The following is a 21,527-nucleotide window of genomic DNA, read 5'->3' as shown; positions in this document are numbered from 1 at the left end:
GGTTGGGATTAGGAATGTGAACCAGGGTGTCTCCAGCAGAAGAAAGAGCCAATCAGCAAGAGCCACCTTTAGAAATCAGAGGGAGGCAAAGGTTACTCCCCACTTCCAGGCTTGGAAAGGAACATGGCTCTGCCAACATCAGGATTTTCAAATGTCTTACTCCTAGGACTACCAGACATTTGAGTTGTATTCAGCCACCAGTTAGGAGTACTTGTTAAAGTAGCCCAGAATTTTTATTCCCTTCAAGTGTATTTTCTGGCCCAGAATGTATCCATATCTGTGAATCCTTATGGCTTCTTGAAGGGGGGTATTCTACTGATTTTGGATGGAGTTTTCTATAAATGTTGATTAGCTTAAGCTGTTAATACTGATTAGGATACCTATGTCCTTACCGGTGTTGTACCATGTAACCTGTCAGTTACTGAAAGGGGCATGTTGAAGTTGCCCTTTGCAGTACTGGTGTGACTGTTTCTTGCAGTATGCAGTCATGCTAACTGCACCTGACACTTCTATGTTAGGCAAATGCATACTAAGGATTAGTATATCTTCTCCAAGAATTGAACTTCTTTATGTAACATTCCTCTTTGTTCTTAATAATTATTCTGAAATCATCTTGGGTTGAAATGAATTTGATACTACAGCTTAACTTTGGTTAATGTTAGCATGGTCTGTATTTCTCTAGCCTCTGAACTTTAAAATAATTTATTTTAAAAGTTTTAGAATTTAACATCTTGATTTATTTCATGTATTTACCATTCACACCACATAAAGTGTACTATTCACTGACTTTTAATATATTTAGGGGGTTGTCCCACCAACACTGTGTGTGTGTGTGTGTGTGTGTTTTGGAGACATGGTTTCTCTGTGTAGCTTTAGAACCTGTCCTGGAGCTTGTTTTTTTTTTTTTTTTTTTTGGTTTTACGAGACAGGGTTTCTTTGTATTGTTTTGGAGGCTGTCGGTCCAGCCTGGCCTCGAACTCACAGAGATCTGCCTGCCTCTGCCTCCGGAGTGCTGGGATTAAAGGTGTGCGACACTATACTTGGCCACTATAACATATTTTAAAGTATTTTTGTATTCTACAAACCCTTCTACCCTTTTGCATTCTGCCAGGCTTAGGCAACCATTAATCTACTTTCATTATTTATGAATTTGGCAATTCTGGCCACTTTATAGTCATTTTGTCACATTGTGATAAAATCATATACTCTTGGTCTTTAGTAAATGGAGTTACATAATATGGTGTGAGTTTTTAATAGTTTCTTTTGCTTAGTTTAATGTTGCCAAGGTTCCTCTATATTGCAGCAGGTATCAGAGATTTTGTTCATTTTTGTTGATTAATAATAATCCAATAAGAGGGCTGGAAAGATCGCTCAGAGGTTAAGAGTACTGATTGTTCTTCCAGAGGTACTGAATTCAATTCCCAGCAACAGTTTGGTGACTCACAACCATCTGTAATGAGATTTGGTGCCCTCTTCTGGTGTGCAGGTGTACATACAGGCAGATCATTTTATACATAATAAATCTTTAAAAAAATAATACTCTGTTATATAACTAGATTGTTTTATCTGTTCATCAGCTTCTGATAATTTAGGTATTTTTCGCTTTTTGTTATCATGAATAATGTTTCTATGCACTTCATATATAACTTTTGGAAAGTCATTTATTATTATTATTTGGTATATATATATATTGGATTAGTTATCTTTCTGTTGTTGTGAGAAAACGCCATGACCAAAGGCAACTTATAGAAGTGTTTGTTTTGGCTAATGAGTTCAGAAAGAGAAGCTTTAGTGACTGGGGCATGGCAGTGGGTAGCCAGAGCAGGAAGCTGAGAGTTTACACCGTGAACTGCAGACATAAAGCCCATACAAGGGACTGGAAGTGTGCTGAGGCTAGGGACTCTCAAAGTCTATCCCCAGTGACACGCTTCCCCCAGCAAACCATAGCTCATGGAGGTTCCTAATGTCCCCCAAACAGCTCCAACAAGGGACCATGTATTCACACAGTGAGCCCATGGAGGGGGGTGGCATTTCTTGTCCAAACCACCACATCAAGTTGTGCATTGCTGGATTATGGGATAACTGTATAAATTTGAAAGGAATTGCCAGGTTATTTACCCAGATTCTGTATGATCTTTATTTACATCACCGCTAAACCGTATAAGGCTCAAATATCTCCATACCCTCCTTCATTTGTTCCTGTCTCCTTTTTATTACAGTGACCTTTGTGGTATGAGAGGGTGTCTCATTGTAGTTTTGGTTTCCTTTACCAGAAGACCAACAGTACTGAGTATCTTTCTATATATTTCGTTATTTGTATATTTTCTTTGGATAAACACCTATAAAAGTCCCTTTGGTATTTTTTATTTTTATTTTTTGTATTCTGACAATTATTTACATGCTGAGGACATTGGTCTATCAGATAAATTTCCAAATGTTCTACTGTGGTTTGGGGGTTTTGTTTTATGGTATCTTGCTTTGATGATGTCTAGTTTGTTTTTCTTTTGTTGCTTATCCTTCTGGGGGCATAGTAAAAACTCTGTTAATTCCACCTCGGGAAGTCACACACATGTTGCTTATAGACAGTTTCTCATTTAGCTATGATTTTGAATTCCTTTTTGTATCTAGTGTGAAATACTTGCTGGAGTTACTCTTTTGTGTGTGGACATGCAGTTGCGTTCCATTGTTGCAGAACACTCTCTTCTCCTTGAATGACCTTGGCATCCTTATGTCAGCTGATTGTGAAGCTTATTTCTGGTCTCTCATTTTTACCCCCCAAACAATCGTAATCGTTGGCCTGTGTTGCAGGCAGGATTCTAAGCATGAGCTCATTTACTTCTCAGTTACTCGGTGATGGTGACTCTATTCTTAGTCCCGTCTGGCAGAGGAAGTAGCTTAGATCATGGGTGGTATGTCTGAACACAAACTCGTGCTGACACTGACAGCCTGTGCTCTAAGCCGTGGTGTTAACAAATGGTAGAACCAGAACTGCAGACCTGTACTGAAAAATCCATTTTAACAAAAATCACGGTGAGTCGGATTGGCCTAGTGGGCTGGAGAAACACCTCCGATAGAGGCTTATATGCGCTTGTCTCTGCATGGTGGGGTCAGAAACCTTTTTACCTCCAGGCCGAGGGCTGTAACCCGAGTTAAAGCGTTAGTTAGTCTCGGTGGGTTCCCTGCAGCCTCGGAATCGCAAGCAGGTCAGAGCCCACGCAGGGGCAGTACTAGGTGGAGACCTAAAGGAGTCTGCTTTCTGGCGGGAGGTTGCCCGAGACATGGGAACTCTCGCGAGAAGACGTCGTTACCATGGCAACCGCATCGCACCAGGCTAGAAAGATGGCTGGGCGAAGTGTGGGAGTGCCGGTGAGTTCCGCCCGACACCTGACCCGGTGCCTGGGCTGCGGGGCGGGCAGGCGGAATGAACTTCAGACTCCCTTGAACTTGAGTTCTGCAATTCTGTCTGCAGAGACGCCGTGCTGCAGATACTCAGTCACGCGGGCAGCTTGCAGCTGGACGCGACCTCCTGGCCCGCGAGCAAGAGTACAAGTGAGGATCACTCATGTCCCTGTGAGGTTACTGGGGTGCCTTTCCTGCCGGGTCGCTGCATCTGGGGACCCCCTCCTTCATCATCTGCTCTTAGCCTTGGTATTTCAGCGCGGCAGTCTGAGAAGATAATTGTAAAGGCAAAAAAGTAGTCCAAAAACCGTGTTGGGCAGCAGGAGGGGTCACTTGGAGCAAAGGAATCGCCACCAAGAGTGGAGGTCCCAGAGAAGACGATGTTGAGGATTCTCAAATTACTTGAGTGTACTTTGTGCAAACTTCTTAGAGACTTGCCGTCTAAATGAACCCTTGCCTTGTTCTCCGGCAGTGACGGTGCTCCTGAAAACACAGGCTTCAAATTCTCCGCCCCTCATCCCCAGGTTGCTCGCAGTAGCCAGAGCAACCCTTTTATTTTCAGTTTATCTTTCGCTGCACTGGCTTAGAACTGCTTTTTTTTTTTTTTTTTTTTTTTTTTTTCCTGTAGCACTTGGAAAGCTTTGGCAGCTCTGGCTCTTTTCATTTAGCCTTCTGCCCCTCTCTCACGTATAAAGTACGGAGCTCTCCAGTCACAAGGGACTCGGGTTTTTCTTTCCTCCCTTCTCTTTTCTTGAGGGAAATCACCTGCCTTTGGACCATAAAGCCCGGAGGGGCCTTAGACCATGCTAAACAGGACCCTACTTGTTGAGTGTTTTTTTAATTAACATATTCTGTTAAATAAACTCACTCGATAGCTTTTTAAATATTTACTTATTTTTAACCTGAAACAGGTTCTCTGTACATAGCCCTGGCTGTCCTGGAACTCCCTCTAGTCTGGCCCTGAACTCACAGAGATCCTCCTGCCTCTGCATTCAGAGTGCTGGAATTAAAGGCTTGCACCACCATAATTTACTTTCTTATATTCTGCCTCTTCTGGACTCTAAACTCCACCAGGATGGAGAGCATGTCTGCTTTATTTGCCATTTGATGTACCCTTATTAAAGTATATCCTAACCTTTGTTTGTGTTTTCATTTTTTTTTCCAGACAAGCTTTCTTTGTGTAACTGTTGCTGCCCTAAAACTAGCTCTGTAGACCAGGTTGGCCTTGAACTCACAGAGATCCACCTGCCTCTGCCTCCCAAGTGCTGGGATTAAAGGTTTCACCACTGCCCAGCAACAACTTTTGAATTGAAAGCATTTAAACACAAGATGTGTGTGTAAGCAGTGTGCAGATCTTCAGCATTACGCAGCTCTCATGCTGTAGAGCCCTGTGGATTCTGGTGGACACCACCATCTGCTAATTACGATAGTTTTTCTCCGTTTTTGTTTCCTGTGCACCTGCTTTCCCCTGTTTGTGATAATGCAAGGTGGAATACAAAAGTAACCATGAGCCTCCTTAGTGTAGCTGTGATTCTGAGGAGCTCACTTTTAATAATTCACCATTATATTTGAGGTTTGCTCCAGGGTTCGGGCAGATTCCTGTTAAAGCAGGCTTTAAAAAAGTTGTTTGCTCTGATTCCTATCAAAAAATTTCTCCACATTTAATTCAGGATGAGATGAATGTGTCAGAGGAGTTTATGGCAGGCACAATACCTTGGTGGATCAAGAAAAAGAGTTCAGGCAGAAAGTGATGCGGGACTATAGGCCTCAAAGACCTCCCCAGTGTCCTGCCTCCAGAAGCCACACCTCACAAAGCAGTGCCTCTAGCTGGGAGCCAAGCATGGGGGACAGATCATTTTCAGACCTTACTGTCTTTGTTCTTGCTCCTTCTGTCCTTTTTTCAAATTAGAGTTCTGATTAAAATTTTTTCTTTTTCTAGTATAAATCTCTCCTCCCGTTTTTTTGTTCCTTCCTACTCTCCCTTGGTGGCTTGTGTGATTTGTTTTTTCCTTTAAAGTCGTCTTCAGCATGGTCTGTTTTCAGAGTCCTCATATTCTAAATAAAAAGATAGACTTGGCCTTGAACTTCCCCTGCTCGCTTAGCTTACCTTCTACACTATGAAAGTTGGTGCGGTGTCTCTGAACCATCTGGACAAGATGAATCTGGAACATTCCTCTGTGTGTACGTGGTGGTCTCTCCACCTTGCTGGCTGTCCCTCACCTGAGGCTGGGGGTGGAGTCTGTTTCATAGTTCTTGTCTTTCAGTGCATTCACGTCCAGCCTCTAGGCTGTTTTGGTTTCTTTTCCTCTTTGTGGCTCTCACTTAGAATTTTGAGCCCTTTTTAGTACTATGGTATTTCCCCTGAGTTTGAACTTGGTGATTATTTCTATAGTTGCATTTTATTTCTCATTTTGGTGGATTCAGGGTAGAAAAATAGGCTTGGTTGACCTGCGTTGACTTAAAGTTTCATTTTAAGTTAAGTCCTCCTGATAAATTCTAAGAAAAAGTTAAAGGTTACTTTAAATATAATAAATGTGTTTCTTAGATACTTTCATCTTAACCAAGTAATCTTAAAATATGAATGTATTTCTTAAAGGTTAGACTGCTTTAAGAAAGGATGTAGTGGCTGGGCAGTGGTGGCGCACACCTTTAATCCCAGCACTTGGGAGGCAGAGGCAGGTGGATCTCTGTGAGTTCCAATCCTGGTCTACCGAGTGAGTTCCAGGACAGGCTCCAAAACAATACAGAGAAACCCTGTCTCGAAAAACCAAAAAAGAAAAAAGAAAGAAAGGATGTGGTGCTGTCCACCCAGTCCTCCTTAGGGTAGGGAGTAGGGGTTCCTTTTACTTCTGAATCGTGTAACAAATGGGGAAAAGTCCCTCAGTGAGTCTCCTTGAGAACTCTTTGCTACAACTTCAGAAAAGCCAATACTGTTTGGAAATGGGATCTTTCAGTAGGAGAAAAAGGTGTGTATCATAATGTGAATCATTGCAAGGCAAATGTAGACAGGACTAGAGTTTAGTGCACTAGGCTAACTGTGCTCCCTGGACTGTTGTGAAGTTAGTTAAGGTGCTGACTATGGGGAAATAAATGTATTTCTTTCCTGTTTCTAGGAGAATACAAACGTTTGTGTGTGTGCTGCAGATAATAATTAGAAGGGAATATTAAAAATGAAAAGGTTGAACGATGTTAGTGAACTTAACTTTTCCCCTTTAAAACATTTTCCTTATAATCATTCTTGTAGGCTTAATTGGATGAAGTAATAGTCATGCTTTTTGCTAGATTGCAAATGGAGGCCAAAGAAATCCCACATTTCTGGTGATATTGATACTGAGTGTATGGCTGAGTTGTGAGCTGACTCCCCAAACATAGTAACACCCAGCCCAGGCTGGCCTCCCTGACCCTGGTCACTCTGGTCATCAGGAGGCAGGGCCCACCTGTCTCTAAAGATGCAGGGTTAGAACCTGTGTTCTCCAGAAGTAGGATAATCAGGATGACCACCCAGTTTGCTCTTGCCTAATTCACTAATCAGATGACTTACTTCATGGAAGATGTGAGTAACAGACCATGGAAAGGCAGGGCAGTGTTTACATTCCTACCAGAGGTGGGAAGAGGCGGTGCTAATAGCTGTGTTCATTTTAGACTAGAAACGTGTGTGTGCTATGGCGTACACTGATTATAATGCAATTGTCAAAACTTAATTATTATTATTATTGTTAGAATTTGAGTATTATTCAAGTATTACTTTATTTTCTACTTTTTAGGCGTTTAAATGCAGAATTGGAGGCAAAAACTGCTGATCTGGTTAGACAAGCTGACGAAGCAATAGTAAGTAGATGTACAGTTTTTCCATGTAAGTGCTAATATTTTAACTTCAAATTTAATGCGTAGCATGCATATAAGAAATGCCCAAAGCATTAATGATCAGCTAAATGAGTGACAAGCTACACATGAATGTGTGCGATAAAAGTGATTTCTGTTTAGATGCTCAATCATGTACTCAAAAAGAACATTAATATGAGTAATCTTGTCTAGTACCAAAATATTTGAGATGTGGTTAAACTCATACCAAAAATTCAGTAGAGTTAAAATTCAGGGCTCAAGATGAAAACTGAGTAGTGAAGACAGACATCGAGATTCTCATGCTAAGCTGTTTCCTACACTTTGTAGTTGCATATAACTGAGGTTCTAGGGGCTAGAATAAGTCACAGAGCCAGGAATAATGTGAGGTCATTTCACCAGCCCATGTATGTGAGCATCAGTCTCCTTTCCAGTATCAGACTGGGCATTCATTTTCTAAGCATTGCTTCATAAGCACCAGTGTTCCCAATGCTAATTCACCAGATGTACAACCTTCCTAGAGCAGTCAGGTAGCTGCTTCACACTTCACAGTTACTGTCCTGACTTCACTGATTCTGTCTTTAATCCAAAAATGGGAAATTCTAGTGAGATTTTATTATTTTTTAAGTGTGTGTTTGTATCTGTGTGTTTTTGTGTGCACGCACTGGCACACATGAAACCCACCGGAGATGTCAGATACCCTGGAACTGGAGTTACAGGTGATTGGCTGTGAGCTTCCTGACATGGGTGCTGGCAAACAAACATGGGTCCTCTACAAGAATAGTAGGTGATATTAATTCTTCACTGAGCCATTTCTTCACTCAATATTTTATTTTGATGCTGCATATAAATCCATAATTATTTATTAGTTGAGGATTAAGAAATGTAGCACTACATTTCACTTAGTAGCTATTAATTACAGATCTGCTAGTTGTATTTGCAATTAAATATCTTACTGGAAATATTTTAATTTCATTTTACAGTTTTGCCAGTTTCTAAAGAGAAGGAAAGCATTTGTACAGAAGGACAGCTTGTCATAGTAGAATGAGAAGTGCATTTCATATATGCTTAAGGAGTCCCCTAAGGAGAACCTTTATTTTCACTCCAGAAAGAACCGAATAAATTGCTGAGGGGATTTGGAAGGCAGAAGGCACCTTTCTTCTCCAGAAGCTAGTGGAATGTACTTCTGCTATCTTCAGTTTGCATTTACTCTCTTTTGTTATTTAATAACTCCTCACCAGAGTTTTTATTTCCAATGCCTCACACAGACTAAGGAATGTAAAGAATATGAGGGATTTAGTATTCTTATATTTTTATCTTAGAAGTGATTTTTTTTACAGTGGAACAAAAGAGAAGCAAAACCATAATCAGAATTTATTTATTACTGTGTAGCATTTCTGATATCTTAGAGACCTCAGACAGCTCTGAAATAATGAGTGTTTAGAGAGGTGTTAAGCTAGACTCTATGAGGGGCTGGAGAAATGGCTCTGGGGTTAAGAGCACTGAGGTCCTGAGTTCAATTCCCAGTAACCACAGGGTGACTCACAACCATCTGTAATAAGATCTGATGCCCTCTTCTGGCATGCAAGTATACATGATAAAATAAATCTAAAAACAAAACCAAACAAATAAACAAAAACTAGACTCAGTGAGTGTTATCTTGAGTATTCATGGCTTATCCTGTTTAACCAGAGAGATCAGCAAGAAGTACGAGCTCGGCCTTTTTCGACAATAGTTACCTCATGCAGAGAGGAAGACGGCTACAGTACGAGGTACGTGACTTCAGCTCTCAAACGTGACTTTCATTCTTTCCCTATACAACTCTAATGTATAAAATCTTTTAACAAATGTTAAAGTATAGTTCAGGGAAGAGTGTAATATGTAAAATTGTAATTAGGGCCTTACTAATCAGATACAAGGCAAGTTCTTACCTGTTGTATCTCATGTAACTCTCCAAGTGAATAGATATTATGGTCTTTATTTGAAAAACTATAGCTTAGGGAAGGTCAGTGCTGGGCAAAGGTCAAACAGAGTAGTTTCTCTGAGGTTCCCACCACAGCAGTGTAAGAGATTTCTAGACCTTTTCTCATATACTCTACCGCCTCTCTTTTAAAGTTATGTGTGAAGATTTGGTAGTGATAAATTAGTATAGATACACATGTTAGTTTTTGACTTCTTGTACATTTTTGGCACATCAAGAAATTAAACAACCATAAAATATTAGTAATACATTTAACAGAAGTCTGGGTTTTATGTGAGTAAAATTGTTTTAGTGCAGCAAAGACAGTGAGGACCCCAAGCAGGCCATTCTGTGCCTTTGTCTTCTGAGAACTCAGCTGTTTCAAGCGTTACAAAACAAAACTCTAGTCACACCCACAGCTTCTGTTCAGTGGGATTCTCTTCTTGGTTCCAGTGAGCATTACGTTTCACAACAGTCTACAGTTTTTGTTCATTTCACAATGGAGTCTACAGTTTTTGTTTGTTTTCTTTTTGCTTTTTTTTTATTTTTTGAGACAGGGTTTCTCTTTGTAGCTTTATAGAAGGCTGAGCTCAAACTCACAGAGATCCGCCTGCCTCTGTCTCTCAAGCACCACCAGCCGGTAAGTCTACAGTTCTTTCTGAAGCTTGTTTCTCAACATTCAGAGGACCGCAGGTACATTGGTGACTAAACAGGCCTGACTCTGCTCTCAAGAAGCTAATACCTTTCTGTTAAGAGCACTAACTACTCTTGTGGAGGACCCTGGCTCAGTTCTCAGCTCCCATGCTGCTTGTTTCACAACACCTGCAACTGCAGTTCCAAGAAATCCAACACCTCTGCCTTCCATAGGCAGTAACACACACACACACACTCTCTCTCTCTCTCTCTCTCTCTCTCTCTCTCTCTCTCTCTCTCTCTCTCTAAGATATAAACATAAAAATAAAGATCTTTCTAAAAACATCCGCCAGCTGCCTACCACCGTGAGGTGTAGACAGTCCTCACTGCCAGCGCACTCCACACAAGACACACTGCAGCACAGCTACTGTGACTGGGGTCTCTCTGTACAGTGAAGAAAGACCTCTGCATGCAGTAGTGTGTGGTACCCACTGGAACCAAGGAAGAGAGAATCACGTAGCACAGAAACTGTGTGTGCCTGAAATCACACCATGTGACTCTCAAAACAGCTGTGGGCTCTCAGAATACAGCTTCAAGATATGGCCTGTTTGGGGACTGTCACTGCCTGTTACTTTGAGTTTTTCTTTCTAGTGAATCAATAAAGGTATATTTTGTACAATCATTTGGCATGAGCATATATTCATATAACAGTAAATCACTTATCTGTATCATATGTAATTCTTTCTGGTGTTTAGTGAAAAAAGATACTCAATAGCTACCCAATTTCCAAAGTTTGGATTACAGATAAAATTGGGCCTGACTTTTATCTGGTAAATGAAAGAATTGAAATGATGTATCGGTGGCTGATCCTTAGTTCCTGCTGAAGCAAGCAAAAGACTGATTTCATGAGTGTAAAAATAAGCCTGCTGGTTTTCTTTTACTAAGTTTTTCTCATGTCCAAAGTGGTGATGAGGCCTCTGTTTACCTGGCTTCTGGCCTCTGGTACACCATTATCACTGGACCCTCACTCCTCTAATTTATCTCGCTGTTGCCCCAAGTCATGGAGATCCTGTGGCTGTTATTCCTAAGGACCAGTCCCTTCATGCACTCCAGCAGGGCATTGATAAGGTAGATGTTAGGGCGGCCCAACCCAAGGCCCAGGATGTGGGTCTGTATGACCTATACATTTCTTAAAGGAATCAGAATTTCCACATCAATTTCCCTTTTTGTCTAAATAAGAGGGTTCTAAACCTAATACAAAACTATACAATAAGAACAAATATCAAGGGGGCTGGAGAGATGGCTCAGTGGTTGAGAGCACTGACTGCTTTTTCATAGGACCTGGGTTCAATTCCCAGCACCCACATGGCAGCTCACAACTGTCTGTAATTCCAGTTCCAGAGGACCTGACACCCATGGCAAAGCACCAATGCATATAAAATAAAAATAAATTAAAGAACAAATATCAAGTGTTTTCCAGGAGAAAGAAAAGGTAAAAAAGAAATACACCAAATTAGAATTACAACAAGAACATTAACAAACAAGAGACACACACTAAATGTCCAAGCTAAAGGTAATTGGCAAATAAAAGAGATTATTCGCATCTTCTCTGTAGTGAAATACTTAACCTAAGCACTTTTTAATGGCCTTCATTCAAAGTAAATTAATATCTAGGAACTAGAATCAAAGTGAATTCTTTGTGCATGTATGAATATTAAATATATGTATATGTCTAGATATAATTTATATGGAAATCAACTATATAATTCATATGTGTCAAGGTAGTATGTGGCTAATTGGAATTAGAGCATTATTTCCTCTTTAGGATATAATTACTGTTGACTCTCATGGTGTCTCAGCTTAATGCCATCTATTTTAATATAGTGCTGACTTTTGGTTTGTAGAGTTCTGTTGTCATCTGAAGGATTGGATCATCCATGGTCAGAAACAAAGGTATGAAATCAAACTTTCTGTAAATGCAATTATATTCTGTAGGACTTTAAAAAAAAAAAGCATGTGGGAGTCAGAGGACAACTTGTGGGGCTTGTTTCTCCACATCCACCAAGTAGACTCTGGGAATTGAACTCAGGTCATCATATTTGGCAGTAAGCACCTTTACCTTATTAACTATCTTCCTGGCCCCTAGGGTTGTTTTTTGTTTTTAAAGACAAATAGGGAAAGAGTATCATTCAACAGATAGAATGTAAAACTCAGGTGTGATATACTCATTCAGCATTGTTTATAAAAGATCTTGAGTAATTCAGAGGATAGTGAACAAAGTTCTAAAGAAAAGACTTTTTAGAATTAGGCTTTTCACTTCTCTGTCAATCATGATCCTCTAAAGTGAGACACCTCCTATGGTGGTTTGAAAGAAAATGACCCCAAAGGGAGTAACACTACTGGGAGGGGTGGCCTTGCTGGAGGAAGTGTGCCAGTGTGGGGGCGACTTTGAGGCCTCTTGCTCAAGCTTCCCTCAGTGAGGCTTTCAGTTAATTTGCTGTTGCCTTCGAGATGCAGCACTCTCAGCTCCAGGACCACGTCAGCCTGCATGCTGCCATGCTCCCTGACGTGATATTATTGGATTAAGTCTCTGAAACTAAACTGGGTGGTGGCAGTACACACCTAGTCCCAGCACTCGGGAGGCGGAGGAAAGCAGAGCTCTGTGAGTTTGAAGACAGCCTGGTGTACAGAGTGAATTCCAGGACAGCCAGAACTGTTACACAAAGAAACCCTGCCTCGAAACCCACCCCCCCCAATCATTTTTAGAGGAAGAAATGATTAAACTCTTAATTAATTAGTAGTTTCTTTTTCTCTAGCCAAAAACCAAAAACACTAGTCCTGTAAACAAGGCTCAAAGCAGACTCTACTCTGCAGATAAGGAAAGGAAAACAAATGCAAGGTACAGTATCGTCTGCGAGCACGACTTTCTTTTTCAGTTTTCCAGTCTGCAGTAATAACATTCTTAGTTATAAACTTTCTGTTTATCCTTATTCTTACAAAGCCTCCAATATAAAGCTACTGCATATATCCCATCATACTCGGTAACTTAAAGCATTTGCAACTCGGAACTGTTTACAGCAGTTAATAAACATTTTGTATTCTCTAAAACAAAATCACTACCTTTCAATAAATTTTAATGTTGTATTTAATGAGACATTATTGAAACTGGGATCTAGGTTTTATTCTATTTAAAGTTTTTTTAAAAAATGTATCTGTCTACATGTGTGTTTATGTGAATGTATGCCATCTATGTACAAGTGCCCTTGAGGACCAGAAAAGGGTGTCAGACCCCCCCCAGGGGGTTGTAGTTACAAGTGGTTGTGAGCTGCCATATAGGTGCTGGGAGCCAAACTTGGGTCCTCTGCAGGAACAAGTGCTCCTAAATGTTAAGCTGTCTTATTAGCCCCTGGGGCCTGGGTTTTTGGATCACTCTACTAGGTTCTTACAAATAAATTAAATTGTCTTCTGGTTCTTGACTGCTTGACACAATGCCATACATTATTGTGTTTGTGAGATGGGAATGGTTTGATATGATATAAATTAGGAATGTCATAATTATATTTACATTCTGCTGGTTTCTTATGATGCTAAGACTACCCTTAGGATCATAAGCATGTTTTCATGAGACTGGCTATGATGATTTTTTTAATAAAAGGAAAAGACTTTAAGTTTTATATCTATGACTGATCCAAGGTGATAATTACATTATAATAATGGGAAGACCTTAAATCTTGTGTCTTTTAATTGCTTAAAAGGGGAAAAAGTAGAATTGAAGGAATAGAAGATAAAATTTAACAAAACAGCCTGAAGAGTTCATTGGCTAAATTGCATGTATCACTCATAATTCCCTTGTCCATTTGTCACAGTCACTACTTAAATAAAAGTGGATTAGTACAAGAATTTGGAAGCATTTGCCTTCATGTTAAAAAAAGTAAGCTGAGCGGCCGGGCTGTGGTGGTGCACGCCTTTATTCCCAGCACTTGGGAGGCAGAGGCAGGTGAATCTCTGTGAGTTCGAGGCCAGGCTGGACCGACAGCCTCCAAAACAATACAGAGAAACCCTGTCTCGAAAAAAAAAAAAAAAAAAAAAAGTAAGCTGAGCTTTTGGAATCACAGTCTTGATGACATTTCAATGTATTTGGCCTGGTCCAGTCCTCTGTGCCTTTGGAAGTGAGTTTTACTCCCTAATTCTTCCTCTACTTAATGTTAAAAAGTTAAAACCAACATTTTGGTCAATTTTGATTCTTGTCAGAATGTTTCCCCACATGGAAAATAAATGTTGAGTTTGATGACACTGAGGACCTGGTAATTTTTTTTTCGTGATAGGGTTTCTCTGTGTAGCTTTGTAGACCAGGCTGGCCTCAAACTCACAGAGATCTGCCTGCCTCTGCCTCCTGAGTGCTGGGATTAAAGGTGGATGCCACCACTGCCCAGCAGGATGTGGTAATTCTTAAGAGATTAAATTCTCCCCAGATTTCAGTGTCAGGACAGGGCAGCATCACCTTGGACAGTTCTTTGCAGCATGCAAAACTAAAACCATACATAGGCTGGTTCTGACCAGTAAGCCTGAATTTCCCCTCATAAAGACTGATGCCTTCTAAGACACTTGGAGCAAAGTCCTCAAAGGTATCCATTATAGGTTTCATCTTTTTAAGTTAATTTTATTTAAATTAAAAACAATCTTATTTTACTACCAATCCTAGTTCCCTCTCCCTCTCGTCCTCCCACTCCCCCAATCGTCCCCCCATAGATTTCATCTTAAGTTTAATTTTAAAACAGATTTATCTGCTTTGTTGTTTGGGCAAAGCTCCATCCTCCCCACATTTCTGCTCATGTGTGTGTTCGTGTTTTACTTCTTAGTGTTAAACTGAAATATCCTAGTGTGCAGACTGCCAATGATGTGGCCATCCCAGATGATTTTTCGGACTTCTCCCTTGCCAAGACAATTAGCAGAATTGAAGGGCAGCTGGAAGAGGACAGCTTGCCAGAGTGTGGAGATGACATTTTCTGTGGTGTCAGTAAGGACATTGGGACAGGTAGGTTTTCTTTTTCCTCTCTCTCTCTCTCTCTCTCTCTCTCTCTCTCTCTCTCTCTCTCTCTCTCTCTCTCAACAAGGGTTCTCTGTGTAGTCTTGGCTGTCCGGAACTCACTACCTCTGCCTCCGTGCGCTGGGATTAAAAGGCGTGCGCCACCACCACTCAGCTTCAAACGAGTTTTTTAATGAATACAATTTCCTTTCTGGTTAACTTACACATGTAACTAGAAAAAAACTGAGTTTTAAGCATCTAGAAGAATTGTATTTGTTAGGAGCAATGCCTCTAAAATTACTGAAATTATGAGGAGCCACCTGTGCTGTTGGAATAAAAACCAGAACAATTGGAATTTGTGAGCATAGTTACTGTGAACTGTTATTTGCATGAATAATGACTTTGGGTATGCAGTATGGTTAACTGTGACTCCAGTTGGCTACCTATCCCCTCTGTGATAGCAGTTTCTCCATTTGAGAATTAGAGTTGGTTAAGTGATGTCTTGAACACAGCTTATGTATCACAAGAGGCTGACAGCATGTCTTTTTCAAATACACAATTTATTGTTCACACATTAAAAGTGTGTTTGTGGGGGGGCACAATTCACAGCAATGACTCTTAAGAACCTAGCTCCAAGTGATGCCACCAGTATCTGATGGTGGGATTGACTCAGACAGTGGCAGTAGTAGCACAAAACAGGTTACAGATCTGATAGCTCAGTGCACAGCAAACCACCATGACTTCATTCACGGTGGGGAAGAACAGTGAGTGGGTGCAGGCTCAGAGACAGATGATCCTTCAAATCAACATTGCTTGAGCTCAGTTGAGACCAGAGAGTCATGCTTGAGTTGTGCTTAGCCATTCAGCCAGGGTGCCAGACAGTCAGTGTTCACCAATGTCACTGAAAGAGTCCCCTTATTGCTAGCACAATAGCTTGTGTCCATTAAGGTATGTTGGAGACCAGCTTCTGTTGAGCTGCCTGGTCCTTCTATGGCTTGTTTCCTCCTTACAGACTTTTTGTCCCCTGCTTCTGATTGTTGTGGGCCACCTATTCCTAGGGCATTTGTTTGTACACCCAGGTGCTTGCTTCTGCTGACAGTGTGTTCTGATGGTCAGGATGTTTAACAGGAGTGCCTCCATCTTATTTTCTTCTATTTAGTTCTAAGCGTTCACTACAGGTGATGATAAAGTTTCTCTCTGAAATTCTTATTCTCTGAAGAATCCCAACAGGTTGTATGTAATGATGATTGAGTGATACCCTAGTCAGTCACAGTGGGAAGCAATTCATTTATTCATTTGTAGCATTTATTGACCTAATCAACTCTCTGGAACCATTAGAGGGAAGAACAGTCATCAAATCAGGAAGTTGGTTGTCACTCTTCAGATACCTTCCCGGACATTGCTGGGCAGATGTTTGTTCCTGGAGACAGTCACCCCCTACCCTGGTACAGGACAGAGATGCAGAATTTGAGGACCTGCTTCAGGCCTTACCATGAATACCCCTACCTGTGGCTGCTGTCACGGTATCTTCTATCTTGACCATGCTTGGCCTGGGTGTCTTGCGTCAGGGAGGTTATTCATGTACTCCAGATGTTTGCTTGGAATGGCTGGGTTAAGGGTGGGATAGAATGATCTGGAGTCAGTTTTGTAAGATCCAAAGCTTTATTTTTACTAGAGAGGGTCGGTTTGTTCTGTCAAATTCTTGGGCATTGTCAGCCTACGACCACCATAAATTCTGGTTGATATCTTTTGGATTACTGTGGTAGGCATGAATGCCGTCTGTAACCATATGCGATCATCTGCTTGTAGGTGTGGTTCTTAGGAGAAAGGGTTTTGTCCTTGTTCCTCTGTCTTTACTCTCTCTTCATGGTCTGTGTCTACCTGTCGCTGTTCTTTTCTGTTGTCCAACATGGGTAGCGTTTAATGTTTATAGTGTTCTACCACAGTCTCCTGTTAGCCTGCCTTCTTTGACCATATTTTCCTCATAAAATATGATCTGCCTCCCAGTCAATGATGTCTTAGACTTGGTAAAAAAGCAGTCATGTAATTATTTGACTCCACAGAAGCTCAGATCAGATTTCTGAAGGCCAAACTCCATGTGATGCAGGAGGAGCTAGACAGCGTTGTGTTTGAGTGCAGTAAGAAGGTAAGCTTGTGCGACCTCTCCCAAGGATGCTCTACTGAAGACACCAGGGACAGCTTTATTTTTCAGGTAGCCTTATTTAGATTGTAATCCACAGTTAAATATCATATTCAAAAATGTATATAAACACCAAACTTTATTCTGAAATGATGAATTATCACAAAGCTTAAGAATATATCAAAATTGTTGAAATTAGAATTTACTATTTTAGACTTGCCAGATAATAATAAGCTATTCAGTATAAAATATCTGATTTCCATTTTTTGGTGGTGAATATGGAATGGGATTTATTTTTCTCAGGAATTCATGTAAATATCTCATCAAAGACTGTCTGAGACTCTTGTTTTTTACTACGTGTTTTGATATCAGATCTTGTATATTTTTACATGATTGATAGGAGGATGAAATTCAGGATTTAAAGTCCAAGGTGAAAAATTTTGAAGAAGACTGTGTGAGACAGCAACGAACAATTACTTCACAGCAGTCTCAAATAGAAAAATACAAGAATCTTTTTGAAGAAGCAAACAAAAAATGTGATGGACTACAGCAGCAGCTCTCATCAATAGAGAGGGTAAATTTTTCCTCATCTCCTGACTCAATGCCCAGAACACACTAACACTATCAGGACTACACTCTTGGTAGTTGCTCAGTTAATAATATTTACAGAAATCACCCCCCTTAAACAGGACATTTGATAACTCTTTAAGATATATAAGCTATTTCACCTCTTAGTAAAGTTTGCAGTTCAGTGTCTTTTGGTATGCTCATGAATTCATGTACCCTGCTCTCAAATGTGAGCATATTCATAGCCTTCAAAAGGTGATTCTTACCTTGAGTGTCCACACCCCGCATCTCATGCATGCCAGCCCTTACTTACTACTCCTCTATTTTCTGTCTCAGTAGATCTGTCTGTTCTGGAAGTTTCCTTATAAATAGATCCAAATAACATACAGTCTTTGTGATTGACTTCTCTTATTGAAGAAATGTTTTTTGTTTTTGTTTTTTTTACTGTTCATCCATGCTACAGCACTAATTGTTTAATTCTTCTTTAATTGCCAGGCATATTCCAATATGTGGGTATAACACATTTTAAAATTTATTGTTTGTATGTTTGTTTATCTTGAAATGCTGGGGTGGAAGCCAGAGCCTTTCACAGGGACAAATGCCAGCTGTTTCCTAACGCTGTTGCATCACTCTGCGCCACACCTTCACTGCCCATCCTGAGTTACAGTATCCCACTGGAATGAATGACTAGGGTTCCCTAGCAACCAGTGATGTTCCTCATTTTCCATTTATGTATCTTCTTAGAGGAATGTTGTTCTATGACTACACACACACACACACACACGTACGTTGTGGCCCATGTGTGCCCCAATATAAACATACACTTGCACACATGCAGTAAAGATATTTAACAAAAATCATCTTTATTGGCTCGGTGTGATGACTTCTGCCCTTAATGCCAGCACTTCGGATTTAGAAGCAGGTGGATCTCTGAATTCAAGGCCAGTCTACATAGCAAATTCCAGAACAGCCAGGGCAACATAGAGATCCTATCTTAAAAAACAAAACAAAACAACAACAACAAAATACAACATTATTTAGGAATGTCTTAAAAACAATAAGATGTATTTGGCCGGGCGGTGGTGGCGCACGCCTTTTATCCCAGCACTCGGGAGGCAGAGGCAGGCAGATCTCTGTGAGTTCGAGGCCAGCCTGGTCTACCGAGTGAGTTCCAGGACAGCCTCCAAAACAATACAGAGAAACCCTGTCTTGAAAAAAACCAAAAAAAAAAAACCCCAAAAAACAACAAAAAAAAAACAATAAGATGTATTTGTTTAAAATACACACTTCAGTGAGTTAATTTGTCAAAGCAGAGAGAACAGACTTTGAGGTAAAACGAATAGTTTGATTTCTGCCCTGCCACTAGCTTATTACTGACAGTTTGCTTAGCCATTCATGCTGTTTCCCTTCCTATAGTATGTTTTGCCTACCATACACTACTGGAAAGATGTGCCTTTGTCCCCGCACAAAGGACTAATCTAAGCCATGTTGTCTTCTGACAGGCTAATCCACTAGATACGATGGATGTGACATTAACACCCAATTCGGCTAGCGTAGAGAAAATTCCTATCCCCTGTCAGTTTCCTTTACATTCTTTCCCATAGTCTCCAGCCTCTGAGCATCACCCCAGGCAGATGGTGAGCCACATTTATTTTACTGCACATTAGCTTTTTGTTTTTGTTTTTCTAAGATTTTTAAAAAATTCATTTTATATAAAACCACAGTTCCCCTTCCGTCCCCTCCTCCTGCTCCCCTGTCTCCCCCTAACCCACCCCATCCACTCCTCAGAAAGTGTAAGGCTGCCCATGGGGAATCAACACGGCCTGGCACACTTAGTTGAGGCAGGACCAACCCTCTCCCACCCCCCACATCAAGGCTGAGCAAGGCAACCCACCACAGGGAATGGACTCATGCATCAGGGAGCCATTCTGCTCCCACTGCCAGGGTTCCACAAACAGACCAGGCTACAAAACTGTCACCTACATGTAGAATCCCTATTTCAGTCCTATACAGGCCCCCAGCTGTTGGTTTGGAGTCCGTGAGCTCCCACAAGTTCAGGTCAACTGTCTGTGTGGGTTTCCCCATCATGATCTTGGCTCCCCCTTACTCATATAATCCCTCCTCCCTCTCTTCGACCGGACTCTGGGAGCTCAGCCTAGTGCTTAGCTGTGGATCTTTATATCTGCTTTGATAAGTTGCTTGATGAAGGCTCTATGATGACAGTTAGGGTAGTCACCAGTTATTAAAGGGGAAGGCCAGTTCATCTGGGGTCATCCTTGTGGATTCCTGGGAATTTCCCTAGCATCAGGTTTCTTCCAAGCCCCATAATGTCTCCCTCTGCCAAAATAACTCTTTCACTGCTCTCCCCCTCCATGCCTCCCCAACTCCACCATTCTGATTCCTCATGTTCTCATCCCCCATCTCTTCCTCTTTACCCCCCACACCCAAGTTTACCCAAAAGAACTCATCTCCTAAAATTTCATATAGATGTAATCGTAAATGCATACTTTTTGTGTCTGGTCACTTTTGTTTTTACATGTTACATTTGTTTCTCTGTGTTTGTTTATAAATACACCACATTTTTAAATTACTAATTATAAATGATATCACTGTTTCCATTTTTCATGGACACAAGTCTATGTGAATATTTATCTGTTGCCATGATGTTGGATAAAATACCTATGAACGGGATTTCTGGGTTTTATGAAAAAATCCATGTTAAAACTTTAAGAAACTGCCAGGCCGGGCGTTGTTGCCACATGCCTTTAATCCCAGCACTTGGGAGGCAGAGGCAGGTGGATCTCTGTGAGTCTGAGGCCAGCCTGGTCTACAGAGAGAATTCCAGGACAGCCTCCAAAACAATACAGAGAAACCCTGTCTCGGAAAAAAAAAGAAAGAAAGAAAAAAAAAGAAACTGCCAGGTGTGGTGGTGGCTGTAATTAATCCCATTACTCAGAAGGTAAAGTCACGAGGATTAACATAAGTTTGAGGCCAGCAGAAGTCCTGCAGAATGTTCCAGGCCACCCAGGGCTGCCTCATGAATTTGTCTGAAAAACGAAAAAGGAACAACCAAATCAAGCAACAACAACAACAGCAAAACACATATAAGGAAACCGTTAACCCGTGTTACAAAATGCTTGTCCCCTCTGGAATTCCTCCAGGGCTGTGACCATGTTCGCAGCAGGTGTCTCTATCAGCAGCACCGCCTTAGATATTGGAGAGGAAGCAGAGTGTGTCTTTGCAGTGTGACTTCTGCTTCCTTTGTCTGTTGGAGTTGATCTTGTCATGTGCCATGCCGTGTGCCTCTCTGTGGTCCCTCTGTACAAGCCACAAGACCGGGCTCTAGGGCTCTTCATGTTCCTTGGTAACCCTCACTAGAAGCTTGGGTATTGTGTGCAATCTTTTGTCACTTGACTTTTCTTTATCTTTTTTTAAGCCACATGTTTGCAAAGGCAGAAGTTTTAGATTTTTGCTAAATTCTATATATTATTATTTTCTTGGAATTTTTGGTTTTTTATTCTGCTCAGAAACTTTTGCCTGCTCCAAAGCCATGAGGATCTAGGCATCTCACATAGTATGTAAATATCAACATCGTATGAATCATATACATGTGATCTATTTCAAGTAAATTTTATGTACAGTATAAAATAAATATCTGTTTGTCATGTAGGTAATAACATTGTGGGAAATATTGATTTCCCTCTATTTTATTACCATGTCACTGACGGTGGGGCCCAGTTCAAGACTTTTAAAACAAGTGTAAAATTGAAGACTTGAGATTTTCCATAAAAGTTTTGTCTGGCAACATGTGTAGTTTTTTTTGTTTTGGTAGCAGCAGTTTTATTTGTCTGCAGGATGCTGTGTGGGAGACAGAGGCAGATAGATCTCTATGAGTTTCATACTAGCCTGTTCTACGTAGTGAGACTCTGTCTCCAAAAACAATTGCCAGTGTGTGACTAAAA

The 21,527-nt window shown here is 40.8% G+C and overlaps 1 protein-coding gene across 5 annotated transcripts in view; it reads left to right on the top strand.

Moving 5' to 3' along the window:
- Tex9 (testis expressed 9) overlaps positions 1 to 21,527 on the top strand; it is a 75,493-nt gene that overhangs the window by 38,316 nt on the left and 15,650 nt on the right. For 3 of the 5 annotated variants that reach the window (XM_040739907.1, XM_040739908.1, XM_040739910.1), the window contains exons 3-10: positions 3,470 to 3,549; positions 7,164 to 7,227; positions 8,932 to 9,011; positions 11,737 to 11,785; positions 12,649 to 12,731; positions 14,692 to 14,867; positions 16,922 to 17,004; positions 17,399 to 17,572. In XM_040739907.1, coding sequence (XP_040595841.1) covers positions 3,470 to 3,549; positions 7,164 to 7,227; positions 8,932 to 9,011; positions 11,737 to 11,785; positions 12,649 to 12,731; positions 14,692 to 14,867; positions 16,922 to 17,004; positions 17,399 to 17,572 — 789 coding nt within the window. Of the gene's footprint in view, positions 1 to 2,631; positions 3,367 to 3,469; positions 3,571 to 7,163; positions 7,228 to 8,931; positions 9,012 to 11,736; positions 11,786 to 12,648; positions 12,732 to 14,691; positions 14,868 to 16,921; positions 17,005 to 17,398; positions 17,573 to 21,527 lie in introns of those variants that run through there. The other 2 variants (XM_040739909.1, XM_040739911.1) reach the window with 2 other exon arrangements.

This window comes from Mesocricetus auratus, unplaced genomic scaffold (genome assembly GCF_017639785.1).
Source record: "Mesocricetus auratus isolate SY011 unplaced genomic scaffold, BCM_Maur_2.0 Super-Scaffold_100691, whole genome shotgun sequence".
NCBI lineage: Eukaryota > Metazoa > Chordata > Mammalia > Rodentia > Cricetidae > Mesocricetus > Mesocricetus auratus.
Note: the sequence above shows the minus strand (reverse complement) of the source record. Positions and strands in the feature narration are given on the sequence as shown.